This window comes from Hordeum vulgare, chromosome 1H (assembly GCF_904849725.1).
Source record: "Hordeum vulgare subsp. vulgare chromosome 1H, MorexV3_pseudomolecules_assembly, whole genome shotgun sequence".
In the NCBI taxonomy this organism is placed as follows: Eukaryota; Viridiplantae; Streptophyta; class Magnoliopsida; order Poales; family Poaceae; genus Hordeum; species Hordeum vulgare.
In genome coordinates, this window is record NC_058518.1 from 514,303,974 (window position 1) to 514,318,690 (window position 14,717).

The 14,717-nt window shown below is 41.2% G+C and overlaps 1 protein-coding gene across 1 annotated transcript; it reads left to right on the forward strand.

Annotated features, from left to right (window-relative positions):
- The first annotated feature begins 6,308 nt into the window (after nt 1-6,308).
- LOC123421856 lies at nt 6,309-7,308 on the forward strand. Its single transcript, XM_045107613.1, has 3 exons — nt 6,309-6,442; nt 6,559-6,746; nt 6,867-7,308. Exons 1-3 carry the CDS (start codon nt 6,344-6,346, stop codon nt 7,105-7,107), a joined length of 528 nt encoding a protein of 175 aa, XP_044963548.1. The 5' UTR covers nt 6,309-6,343; the 3' UTR covers nt 7,108-7,308.
- The last annotated feature ends 7,409 nt before the right edge of the window (nt 7,309-14,717 follow it).

The following is a 14,717-nucleotide window of genomic DNA, read 5'->3' on the forward strand; positions in this document are numbered from 1 at the left end:
CAGTACCTTAATGTGTCCAAATTATCATCCTCCTCCAAATTTCAGCTCAATCCAATCATCTATGTGAGCCCAGTTTCAATTACCATTTTCTTTCCAAATTGACACATTGTGAAGGAAGTGTCACTTTGGCATGTCAAAATGGTATAATTTTTATACACTGCCTTCATATGCCTAAATTAACATCCTACACCAAATTTCAGCTCAATCCATTCATTCATTTGCTCCCAGCTTCAACATCCATATTTCTACACATTGTGTTACTTTACAAAGTAAGTGCCACCTAGATTCATCCATTTGAGCTAAAAATTTGCCAAGAGAGTCTCCTTAGTAGATGATCATACTCAGCCAAAATTTAGGCCCTTTGTCTATGTGAATTACCCGCACCGTTAATCAAACACTTGGCTGTTAATTCATGTTTGAGCTTAGTTCAGTCTCCTCGTGAGATTCTTCTATTGTATTCTTCTTGCTAACACATACCGAGGTATTGTCCAACCCACCAGACATGCCTATTCCACCTAGAACGCGTGGCATGCAAGTTCACACGCTCTGGAGTTGGGGCCCTCAACCACCATCGAAACCTCGACGTCAAGACACCACACCATGTATTTATGATTAAATAGATACTTATATACCTATAAATGATTTTTGGGAAAAATAAAGAGCAAACTATAATGCAGCTGCAGTTCAAATTTAACCCGCTTCCAACTGAATCGACATGAATTTGTCCTTTTCACGAGAGGTGGATAAAAACTTTTAACACTCAACCATTTTGTCAGTTTTACATTAAATATGGCCTAGTATTTTAGAAAAATGATTTGGTCCAATTTTGAAAAAAATATATGGTAGGTCCTTCACAAAAAAACTGATTTTGGACACTCGGAAAAAGAAAAATGATTTTTTTGTGCAAAGAAAATAAAACTCCCTTTGGCAACATTGTTTTTTATTCCAACATGCACCCTTGTGCAAAATATGAGATCATTCGAACAAACTATGGCATGAATGTGGCCATGAGATTGATCATTTGGCTTGAAAACATGAATTTTCACACATGATAGCTCATTTGTTAGAACACTTTTTAAAAATAATTACCGTATTATAAGTTTATTATTTTTTCTGGTAACTTGGTCACATATTATGACACAATGCGAAGGTTTTGCAATTTGTTTGATTTTTTTTTTGAATTTGTTATGCCTGTTTGAAAATGTGGTCGAAAGGGCGGGCATGACCGTTCATAGTTAGGGGTTGAACCTTGCCAAAAATTTGTTGGATCTCTGACTAAATAGATACTTCTTTACCTAAAAATAAATTTTGGAAAAAATCATGAGAAAACTATGAGGCACCTCTAGTTTAAATTTAACCCGCTTCCTACTAAATCGTCAGTAATTTATCCTATTCAGTAGAGGTGGATCGAAACCTTTTGGCACCCAACCATTTGGTCAATTGTGCATTGAATATGGACTAATATTTTAGAAAAATGATTTGGTCCAATTTTACAACAAATATTTGGTAGGTCCTTCACAAAAAAGCTCAATTTAGGCGCTCGAAAAATAGAAAATGACTTTTCGTCCAAAGAAAATGAAAACTTCCTTTGACAACATTGTTTTCCATTACAATATGCACCCCTCTCCAGAATATTATATCATTTCAACAAATAATGCCATGAATGTCGCCATAAGATTGATCATTTGACGTAAAAGGCCGTGTATCTTCACACATGATAGGTCATTTGTGAGAACACTTTTTTTAAATAATGGTTGTATTAAAAGTTTATTGTTTTACCTGTTAACTTTGTCACATATAATGACACAATGCGAAGTTTTTCTATTTTTTTTATTTTTTTTAATTTTTGACGCCCATTTCAAAATGCGGTCAAAATGGCGGATATGAGCATTCATATTATTTGAAAATGTAAACAAGCTCTCATGTTTATGAAATTTGGTGTGCTATTGGTGTATAGTCTCTAGAAGGCGTGGAAAATTTGTAAAAAAATTTACTAATTTTTAACATGTTTATTTTGACAAAAGTAACAGTACAAAGAAACAAAAATTATTTCAAGCTTTCCTATTAGATGGAATAGAACTCTCCTGGATCGATGACGTGGCGGATAGATCCACGCCTCACACCCACCACAGAACCCAGCTCGGTCCCACATGTCATTGTGTCCAAACCCAACCCCTCGCCCTCCCTCCCCACGAACCCCTCCTCCCTTCCAGATCGAGAGAGAGAGGCAGATCGAGATCTTGCCTCCCCCTTCCAGATCCGCGCCGCCACCTCCCTACTTCGACTCCCCCGACGACGAGCTGAAGACTGTAATGGCGATGGCATCCTCCACCACCGCCTCCATCTCCACGGCGTCCCTGCGCGCACTCGCCGGCTCCTCCCCGGCCCCGCTCCCAAAGCCGTTCCTCGTGCTGCTCTCCCCGGCCCTCCCGCACCGCCTCGGCCTCGGCCTCTGCGCCGCCCGCTTGCGCCGTTCACCGCCTCTGACTCCTTCGAGGTGAGCTGCTTTTCCTCTTACCTAGCTACCTCTTCGCTGCTACTGCTGCGGCGGCGGTCGCTCCTTTGTCCGCTCGTTCGTTGGTATGCACAGATACACACGCTTTCTTGCTGAATAGAATGCCTGAAACACCGGCTTGGTGATAACCTACTACGTTGGTGAATAAAATGTCGCAAACTCTAAAATTAACACAAAACTGAAAATTGGCATATTCAGTTCTGGACAGTGTCTAGTTGAATGCGGTGGCTACCCTGTTTGAGCTCATTAGGAGGGGCTGATGGATCTTTATGTTAGTACTCGCCACCTCCCTACTTCGAGCCTAGTATACAAATCCGCCCATCATAGACACCTTCTGGTGTTTTTATGCCAGATTGCACAATTGCCTGAGGCCAAGTCTGGGCTGAAGATCCATGGTTTCGTCTAAAGAGCAACAGAACGCAGCCTAGTATATTGTTGCTGCTGTCACCTCGATGTGCGGTGGCGTGTACCATGTAGTGCAGCGTAGCTTTGTGAAGTTTCTGGAGAACTATGAATTTGTCATGGCCGTGTCCTGATTTGCAACCTCGCATGGAACGGAATATCAACTTGTGGTTGTTGTTTGCATCGTATCATAATGATTCATATTCGTGATGGCACGGTTGTAGTACCGTGGCTCCGTTTATATGCAGGAAAATTAAGGTTGTGATGCGCACCAGCGTTTCTACCAGGTTGTGAATCTGTGATGGAGGCGGAGGACTACCAGGTTGGAAAATTAAGGTTGTGATGCGCACCAGCGTTTCTATCCATGATGGCTCATGTCAGTTTTTATACCCTTTGGTTGGATTACTGGATACATTGCAGGCCTTTCGTTGAGTATAAGGGAGTTGTTCCAATAGATCGGTTACAGGATACGAAAATCTAGCTGGAAAAGGAGGCGAAAGAACTGATTTCGAAAGGAGCGAAAAAATTGCCCAAGAAACCTTGGCGTATAGGATTTCATGACTTGGTATATTTTGATTGTTTGCCATTGATGCAGGTCTTAGTCTCTGCTTTCCCTTATGAGGAGGCAGCTAAATTATGTGGAGGTGCTCTGCCAAACTACATTTCAGAGGTTAGTTCAGTTCAATACTCTTCGACGGATTTGTCAAAAGTAACAGTACTGTGTCAAATCTTTACTATGTGCCATGCTTAGTGTTTACTGAACAGAGGCATTGGGAAATGGAATTTAGGCACTTATGTATGATTGTAGTTCTGTATTTGTCTAATGCAAACATTACTGTCAATTGTCAAGTTGATTCTAAAATGTCTCATTAACTTCATTGCTGCTAATGGTTGGGTAACAAAATAAGATTGTACCTTCGTTAGAAGCAAAGTGCAAGTTGTATTAGAAATAAAACAGAAACACTATTCTGCTTTAATTTATGATGTTCAACAATTTAACATCATGATGATGATTGCTTGTTTTTGTGCCTTGTTTCTATTCTTGATCTGTATCTTATAGCTCTTAAAAATATGGTTGTTTCTTTTACAGGACCTCCAGGCCTAACAAAGTTGAAGTGTGAAGCCTTGAAGCCAATTGTGTGAAGCTCTACTAATCCAAGAATGCATATTATATATTGTAATGATAGGCATATCTCCTTTGTAACAGATTAGAAAAATTGTAATATACTACCTTCGTGTTAATTTGATGAATTTCACATGTTCTTTCTGCTCTATTTGAAATATACATATCGTATGCGATTTGAAAATGTGTGAAATGAAAACCTGACGAGAACTTCTTGACATATGGGACAAATTATGAGAAGAACATGACAAGTGGGACCTACACACAAAACTGAAATTCAAAAGGCCAAAACTGAAACTGGACCAAATGTATTTGGGCACTAAAAGGCCAGGGCCCAAATTATAATGACAACAAAAAATTCAAAAAAAATATTAGAAGTGGTTGTAAATAGGCTAAGGCCCAAAAAGAAGCCCAACAAGAAAAGGCCCAAAAAATAAAACCAGCCCATGTGATCAATTAAAATGGATTGGGCTGATTTCAACCATGACGTTTTGATTTCGTCATAATTTTGCCACGTAGGACTGGGTTTGATTGCCAACGATGATTTAGGATCGTCGTAAAGGTTACGACAATCCAGGAATCATCGTAAAAGTTATGACGATTTTGATCAAAATGTCGCTGCTGTTCATTTGTGACGCTCCGTTTTCGACGCTTGGTTTTTCGTCGTGAGATCGTCGTAAATTAAAAACCGTGACGATGTAGCGACGAAAAAATAGCGTCGTGTATTAGCATATTCCTTGTAGTGAAGGACCATGGAATTTGTTGCTCATACGACCATGTGTAAACAGAACATCATATAAGTAACCCTCACTGTTGTTAAGAGCAAGATCAATATCTTTGTCACCCCTCCGAATAGCTAAAGATTTGCACTCCTTAATTTATCGACCAAGATGTGATCTAACACTGCACGGAACATACTACAAAAACAATGAAAGCAAACATCATAATCATATAAAACAAAGGCATTGGAATAAAGTCCAACCAAAAAAACATCAACAATATGCCACAATCAGATAAACAAGAAATAGATCCTTACAACACGCCTTGAAGAGCGACGATCCAGCACCATAGTGAACACCAACGCACAAGAATCAAAGAAAAAACAAGGGCCACCTGGAGCTCGGCAAAAGCGGCAAGCCATTACATGCAAAGGAATGGTGACCAATAAGAACTAATTCCACAACCGAGTTGAAAGTTGACGTTTGATCGTGTTGGAAGCCCCCACCCGTAATTTCCCCTGAAATCTTAATTTTCCGAAAATATAATGGGAAAACGAAAATAGGAAACAGCAGGGCGATTTCCCGGGGACAACCACACGGACGCAACGACGACGGAGCCGCGATGGAATGACGACGACACCAGGACAGATGACGGCAGGACGACCACAGCGGGACAGATGACGACAACGGCAGGACGACCACAGCGGGATGGATGACGACAACGGCTGCGAGACGGGACGAAAGAAATCTGAACAAATAGATCGGAGCATTACTAGAAAGCCTAAATTGTTCAGGGACTTAATTGAAAAAAAAACCAGAAAAAAAAATGGAAACGGAAATAACGAGACTCTTCTCTGCGCAACACTTGTCACGCACGGAGCGCCGTTGAAAGGTCTTCAGCGCGCCAGAACGCGACACTTGTCACTCGCGGAGTACACCCCACGTAATCGTTGCAAGGTGTACTTCCTAACTAGTGATTTCAGAAGAAAAGGGCAAAAAGTCAACATCTAAAAAGATTATTTTTTTTGAAAAGCAGTCACGTCTTAGCAGGCCGGCCCATTAGCGGTGGCGGACGCATGTGGGCTTCTTAAGGCCTCTCCCGCCCAATGCATTGATGCTTAGATGAGATGCTAAGTATATTAAAAACCTTAACAACTAGTCTTCCCAATGCATAGGTGCTTAGCTTTTGTTGCTAAGCTTTTTTCATGGAACTGTTTAATAATTAAACTTCTTCATGCATTGGTTGGTAGTGTTTTTTTACATAGGATCATGCGCTTAGCATCGTTTCTTCGTGGGTTCATCATAATACTCTCTTTCTCCTTCTTAATGACTTTGCTACATCATTGTTTTGTCGCCTATGTGTCATCCTTAGCACTGATGCATGCGCTGGGAAAGGCCTAATAATCCTGATAAAACACTAGTACCTCTCCAAGAAAAAGGGGAGAGGAGTTTGGGCCGGGGCCGGGGCCGGGCGGATTGTGAAATATGGAGTGGTATTAATACGGTTCCGCCCGTGGCCGAGTGCCGCACCAACAACCAAAACCAACAAGACCGTACCAGATCCGCAGGGGCCGTTGACGAAAGATGGCGATGGCGGCTCTCCGATGCGCCGCCGGAAGGAGGCTCGTCCGGCCTCGCCCCGCCGCTCCCGGCTTCGGCCGCCCGAATCTCACCCAGGCTAAGGTTCTAGTCCCATCTCGCAATCTTTTTCCACCCACTAATATACATACACGGTAGCAGTACTTCTTGTTATGTGCGTGCGCCTAATAACAATGGGAAAGGGAAATTCCACCCAGCAGGGATTGTCATCCCATGGAAAAGAAGAAGGCGTCCTGGAGCAGATCCAGGACAAGAAGGAGAGGCTCTACGACCTCATCCTCTACAACCGCGCCTTTAAGCGCAACGACGGCTCCACTTGCCACGCAAACGTTCAACTCTTGCGTCATCTCTCTGCTCACGTCAAACCTAGGCCCCAAAGCATCGCTTGGTATGGTTGCTACATATTTTCTTTCCCCTTTTTGTTTCTTCTTCTTATTAATTCAATCATTCATCTCTTATTTCTAACCTTTTTTTATTTTTATTATAATACAATATACAATACATATAGGCGTTGCCTTCGGAACGTACATAGCTTCTATATCATGTGGATGTGCTTGAGCCCTGCTGCAAGCGCCTACGCAATCTGGAACATCTATAAAGCCAGCAAATCCGATCCGCCGCAGCACGACGAATTGGCAAGGAACAACATGGGTGCTCTTGTTCAACAGGGAGGAGACGAGTTGGGGAAAAAGAACAACTGCATAAGTCAGGGGGAACAAGTGGTGGTCTCCTCAACCTCATCAAGTTGATGATGCTCAACTAGTAGATATCGCCAATGGACTGATGGTGGGTGGTGATGAATCTTGGCACTCAAGTCTATTAGATAATCGGTTGGTAGTTTTGGAGGTGATAATCTTGGCTCTTGTTTCTCTCACCTTTGGCGTTGCGTAATGATGCTTACCTGATACTATGTTAGTTATTTTGTATTTTGTGACATTTGCATGTCCATATTGTTTGGTGGTCTCTGCATCAATTTATTTTATACTTGTAATATAACAGAAATATTTATGTCATGTGCTTCCCCTCTAAAGAAATATTTTATGGTTGTGGTTTTGATCACTAAAGTAGCGATCTAACCGCTCTTATATTTCTTTACCGAGGGAGTGCATATTATATCACTAGCATGTAAATGAACAATATATCTTTTTAGCAAAACAAACAAACTTAATACTATAACTTTGCGTTAATCCCACTAATTAAGTACTGGATGAACATTATTATCATTACTTCAATCCTGTCAAAGTACTTGCTCAGCTTCCTTCTTGACCTTGTGCCCAACGGTGAGGCCACCTCCAGGATGATATGACCCCATGACAACAAGTGGTTATTAGCTCGCTCCCATGACAACACGTGGTTGATCTGATCCTTGTAAACGTCTTCAAAATCAATCATGACTGGGCACCTCAGAAGGTCTACAATGTATTGGGCGCTTACTCCTTTTCTGAATTTTGTCCACTTTATTTAACCAATAATCATTTTTTTACAATAATGGGAACCAACAACTGAGGCGGCTGGTTCATCCACACAACCTCTGTCCTTAGGGTCAGTTCTTTTTCGCGCAGGATTTTGGAGATTCAAGATTCTGCAAAATTATCTCAGAATCCGCTTCTTCCAGAATCTGTTGTTGAGCTCTTTTTTAAGCATGGTCAGGCATTATACATAATGCACCCTCGGTTATGTTAATTGGTCGTCGACACTCCAACCCAACAATTTAGATAAACATCTCAGTATTTTAGCAAAAAAAAATTGGTTTAAAATGGTTAGGTCGTCCAAGAATATCCCTATTACTTTGCCTACTCATTCTATGTTTAACTTTCAAGAGAAAAAACAGAGGTGTTATTTATATTCGAAAGAAAGTGGTTGGCTCGTCTAAGAATATCCCTATTACTTTGCCTACGCATTCTATGTTTAACTTTCAAGAGAAAAAACAGAGGTGTTATTTATATCCCAAAGAAGCTCAGGCTGCATTCTATGTTTAACTTTCAAGAAAAAAAGTGGTATTATTTATATCCGAAAGAAGCTCAGGCTCACAGGCCACAGAGGAGGCCGCTCATCAAGCAGTGGCTGCCGCACTGGAGGTCAACCTGAACTATCATTATAAATTTCACCAATATCAGCAGTGATCATAGACAAGTTAGCCCGAAAGCCTAAACTTGGGGAAATACATATTCTTACCAACATTACATTTCATATATCACACATTCATTACAGTATTGAGAGTAGATTTTCAGCTTTCTAGGTGCTTGCAAGTTTTCATGTCAAAAAAAACATTTGAGGAGCTCTACACAAGAAAACATTTTAGTACTTCAAACATTAAAGCACTTTTAGCATTGAAATCTGAAACTTGTTTGTACACCTTTCTCTACATGATATTTTGGCATGAAAACTTGTAAGAACCTTCAAAGATTGACCATCTTATTTGTTGCAAAGTTTCAAAAAAAAACTTTGTTTCTATTTTTTTACTGTTCATAGAGGGTGTTGTTACACCTTTCTCTTATAGTATTACACTTGTCGGTGTTTATCCTTTTCATTGTATATCATGTTCTACTCAACATTCTTCCCTAGCTATTCGTATTTACTTTTTCTCTGCTGAGCAGAGGCACAATTGAACTTACAGGACTTTGTTCGTTGCAGCATCCATCAGCATGGATGGAAGTGTACTGCCAAGAGTTTCTTAAGATGTTAATCTTTTGTCTAGTCTGATTCAGCGGACACCAAAAATTTCAACTATTAGTCTTTCCGCTGGCTGAATTCAATAGATATGAAGTGTTACTGTAACACCTAGGACTTTATGCTTTTTGTGATGTGATCACACTTTTGTACTGAAAAGACTTCTCAGGCATGAATGTTTCAGCGTACACAATTTGACTGAAAAATAATCCACATCTACTCTTGCAACCAATTGCTTTCCAATGCCACCCAATAATTTAATTTCATGCATGGATGCGAAATACAATTTTCACTTATCTCGAGTTGTTATTTTACACTAGTATTTCCTTTTATCCATCCATATTTTTTTAGCGCACTCTATGATCCATATTCATAAGAAAAAAAGAGTTGTTTCAGATAAACTGGCCCATCTGATGAGCACAAACATGAAACAAATATTTGGCCCGGTCCACAAACAGAAATATAAAAGGAGTTGCATGAATAAATAAAAACTGCAAAACAAAAAACAGAGCCAGGAACTAAGCAGATTAAAACAATGTTCAGATAAATACAAAAGGACTTGCATGAACCGCAAAAAGGAAACAAAGATACTAGCATTACCAACCCATCGCTAAACCCACTAGCTCCATTTCTCCTATTAGAATATAAAAAACACCGTAAAAAGACCCCAAAAAAATCAGGGCATGCACACTTCCACCTGCTAGTTGAACGGAAATGTGGAGAGTGGAGACGAAATAAAGAGCAGCCATGAAGTGAAAGGATCTATACAAGACGTAACACAATTAGAATCAGTCATGAATAACTTCAAAGTTGATTGCAATCACTACAATGCATGCCAATGACGATACAAGCTATGCAAGTATGTTCGCATCAAGCTACAATTTCAGGCAAACTAGCTAGCCAAACTGCAGAGGTCAAAATTTAACTTAAAAGAAGTGTCATCTTTGCTTCTCATTTTCCCATCTCGCCTTCAATGGTAACAGCATAGGCTTTGTCCCACTTGTCACCGAAAATAAGATGAGAAATCATACAGAAACAAAACATCGCCTTGGCAGCTCCACGGACCACATTCTTAGCCGCAAGTTCATAGGCCATCAACCTCCTGCAAGTAGAGAGAGGTAGGTCAAATAATATTATATGCATCAACTCCTGTCAAACAAACAAACAAACAGGAAATTAAGAGAGAAATCAATCAAGTATAGTCAAACTTTTAAATAGCGTCGCCATAGCGCCGCTATACACGTCCAGGCACACGCTGCGCTACGCGAAGCTTGATTTTAGCTACAGCGGATTAGCATGCTAATAGCGCGCTAGAGGTCATTTAGCACTGAGATTGGGCCTCTAGCGTAGCGTCCCGCGTCTCTGGCCTGAAAATTTTGGTTCAAAATTGAATTGCTACACGGGCAAAGCCCATGCCAAAGCGTAGTTTTAAAGTGTGTTGGTGGTATGTTGGTAGATGCCCCTATTATGTAATGAAATGGACCATCTGCTGATAGATGCCCCTATTATGTATTGTACTGTATGGTATGTTGGTACTATGACGACTCATCCTATGTTTATTTTCTCATTTTTATTGATTTATACTGAAACGCTAAATGGGGCTTAGCATGCTATAGCTGCGCTATAGCATTTCATAGCTTTTGACCGAGCTGCCGCTAAAAGGCTTAGCGCGCTATTTAAAATTTTGAGTATAGTATCTGGATGCTTCTTGTATATTGCACATACAACTTAAAGGCGCTTGGTGCTGTTCTCTTTTGATGCTCCTCCCACCTATTAAGCGTCTCCAGCGCCCACAGGTACTCAGACTCCGAGGCAGACATCTCCTTTTTCTTGGGGATCCGGATTAATATACACATAGATAGTAGTCACTGTACTTAATTTGCGTCATCAACCATAAAGTAAGAACTGACCACAACTGGTAAATACAGTAATTAAGAATGATACTGTCTTGTCTGTCATTTCGATATGTAGAGAATGGATGGTGCATGTGTATCAGCTTATATGGATAAATGAAGTCACGTCATCATACTGTACTAGCGTGCATCATGCAGAAGATGAGTTGGAACTAATTATTTGCTAAAGGGTTGAGCAAAACGTCATAATGCTCGGATCAACCAGGAAAATAAGGTTACTTGATGATATGATTTGCATGCAGTCCTTTTGTTAAGTCAGGATGTACAGCTTCAGGTAAGATTAAACAAGCGGTATATATGACGATGCGTCAAAAGAAAACAGTATATATAACGATGCTAAGTAAGTAAAGTAATTTCTGTTCTTGTTTCTAGTCTAGTGGAGTAGCTAATTAATAGAAGAGACACATGCATGTTGCTGCTTCGATTGCACAGAATGCAATTATCGCAGGCTACATCCTCCTTGATGTGGGCCGGCAGAAAAATCATGAGATAACAGATGTCAATTTTGGTTTAGATACCTTGTTGCTGTAGAGCTGGCGGGAGCGCATGAGCCAGCCTGGTTCGAGCAGGAGTCGCTGTGATTGCTGGACGTACGAGTAAAAAGTCATTCTCACATCAACCAGCAGGAAAATACTTTAAGTTGCTTCAATCAATGATTAGCAGCAGTAGGTCAGGATATATGTACAGGTTCACGCTAGTAGAAAAAGGGGCTTCCGTTCCAGCTCAATTTACACATTAGTCCCGGTTCAAACGGCAAGGGCGCTGGTCGGTCATTAGTCCCGGTTCAAAAGGGACCTTTAGTCCCGGTTCGTGTCTCGAACCGGGACTAAAGGTCTACCCTTTAGTCCCGGTTCAAAACACGAACCAGGACTAAAGCCTCCAAACCCTTTAGTCCTGGTTCGAGACACGAACCGGGACTACAGGGGTTTTGTATTTTTATTTTTGCCTGTTTTTAAATTTTATTTCTATTTGTAGTTTCTGTTTTAAATTGCTTATATCTTTTAGGATTTTTTTTTTGAGTGATTCTTTTTGCATTAGATTCAAAATTTTGTCTAGTTTCTGTTTGTGCAATTAGTTTTTAAATTCGAATGGTTTAAATTTGAATTTGTTCAAATTTGCTTCAAACCCAAATTGTGAATAACTTGAGTTTACAAATAGTTTTTAATTTAATTCTTTTTTCTCCTAGTCATCTGTTAGATTGTTATCACAGTAAGATTTATTTGGTTATTTTTAGAATAATTTAAATTTGGATTTTAATTAAAACAATATTGTTTTGCTTATATAGTTGTTTTAGTCATTTAATTGTTGTTTTTTATTAATTTTAGTTAGTACTTTTTGTAGATTTTAACATGTTATAGTATGGTGCATATTGAATGCATAAAAAGTCTGGAATTAAAATCATTTTAATAAAATGCCTTTGTAGCAGATGGGTTTTCGTCTGAAACCTTGATACTTCGGAGGATGATCCATTTTGTACACGAAGTGCATCCAGTTTTTATCGTAACTCTCTCAACTTTTTAGCACATGCCATGTGGGTGAAACTATGATACCATGCCAAGTTTCAACCTTTTCAGAGTTCATTTGTAGTGCTTTTCAATTTCAGGGTCAATTAGCTCAAAAAAGTAAGTAAATACATGAAAAATACCAAATGAAGTCAGAAAATATTGAAAATTTATGATGTGGCTTTAAATGGTGTATTTTAAACACACAAAAAGTATCGAGTTCAAATACGTTCAAAAAAATGAAATCTCTTTGCAATAGATGAGTTTTCGTTCGAAACCCTGATACTTCGAAAGAGATTGTTCACTTTGTACACGAAGTGCATCCAGTTTTTGTCGTAACCCTTTCAACTTTTTAGCACAAGCTATGTGAATGAAATGATGATACCATGCCAAGTTTCAACATTTTCAGAGTTCATTATAGTTCTTTTCAATTTCAGGGTCATTTAGCTCAACATAGCAAATAAAGTTAGAAAGGGTTAACTCTGGCTTGGTTAACCTTAGTTGTGATTCTGGCGGGGACGGTGCTAGCAAATGTAGTCGACGGGTATGATTGGACTCTTGGCTAAAGGGGGATTCTGAAATTTTTCTGATAAATTTTCATATAAAATTTATTTTAATCTGAGTTACAGATTAATTTATATGATTTTTAGAAGTTTTGAACTATTTTTTGAAATTTATTAATTACAAAAATCCAATTATTGCGCGAGCATGACATCAGCATTGCATCAGCTGGTCAATTTGGCCGTTGCTGGTCAAACCTGACCAGTGGGGTCCACTGGTCAGTGACTCAGGCCTTGACTGGAGTTAGATTTTAACTAATTAGATAGTTAACAGGGGTTGGGCCCACTGGTCAGTGATTGTTTAAGGTAACTACCTTAATTAAAGAATTATATAGTTAGTCTAATTAATCTAGGGGTTGGCCCCACGTGGCAGTGACCTAGGAAGGTCAAACCCCTGGTAGTTGGGGTCAACTCCATCGACGGTGAGCCGCCGGCAGCTCCAGAGACGGCAGAGGGGATCGGAAATCCCCCTCCGACGACCATTTGGCCGGCGGAGACCACAGCTAGAACGGTCTCTCGCCCGCGCATCTAAAGGAGCTAACCACGGGGGCTGGGATGGACAGAAACGACACCGGCGACGAACTACGCGGCTGTCGGAGTTCGGCCATCGTCGAGATCAACGAAGTAGAATGCAAAACGGACGGATCTAAGTGCCTATAGCATCTACACGACAACGCTAAGCTCCTCGTGGCATCGGTTGGACCAAGCGATCACTAGAACATCACCGGCGGTGAGCTCCTAAGGAGGACCTCGTCGGGCCTCGATGGAATCGACGACTACGACTCGGGATTGAAATGGAAAAGAAGAGGAATGTGTTCTGCAGCTCACTAGGAAGGCAGGGGCGTCGAGAACGAGCTCGGGGATGGCCTGATGGAGGAGAATCGAGGACGACGACCTCAATGGCCGGAGGAGGAAGATGATGGCGTTCGGGCGATGGAGGGCTTTTGGTGTCGCGTGGCTCGGCGGAGAGCAGCAGCAGGTCACGGCGGAGCTTTTGAGCGGCTCAGGGACGAGAGAGGACGGCGGGGGCGAGCTAGCGACGACGAGCTCGAGCGGCGGCCATGGCCGGCAGAGAGCGAACTATGATACAAAAGATTGTGGCCCGACTCGCTACTCCACAGTGCCCCACCCAGTTTGGAAGATGCTTTGGAGTATGAAAATTCCAGCGAAAGTACAAAATTTCATCTCGGGATGCTTGCATAATTGTCGGGGGAATGATCCCTGGATACCCCAAAGACGCAGAGTCGAGCGGGGTGCCTGCCCGCCCAGGCCGACTGCTCCCATTCCGCCCATGGCCAGCTCCTCTGACCAGCCGGCTACGCCAGCCAAACGGCTGCCCGGAGTCAACTACGACGTCCCCTCGGGCATCGTACTGCTTCATCTACAGTGTAACTTGTCCCCTGGGCGCTGGTTTATAAAGTGCCCCGGGAACAAGCATAGCTTAGGTCTCAAGCTGCATATAGCTTGGCATGTAAGCTACCCACTGTAGCTTACATACCAAGCAGCTTGATATGTAAGCTACCCACTGTAGCTTACATACCAAGTAGCTTGGTATGTAAGCTATCCATTGTAGCCTACATACCAAGCTACACATCCATACAAAGGGCCTCATGCCCACCACGTATGGAAAAACTCTCTCTCACGCTCTCACTCCCCCACATACACACACTCAGACATGAGGCCAAAGAGGAGGCACTCAGCTCTCTTCCTCCTC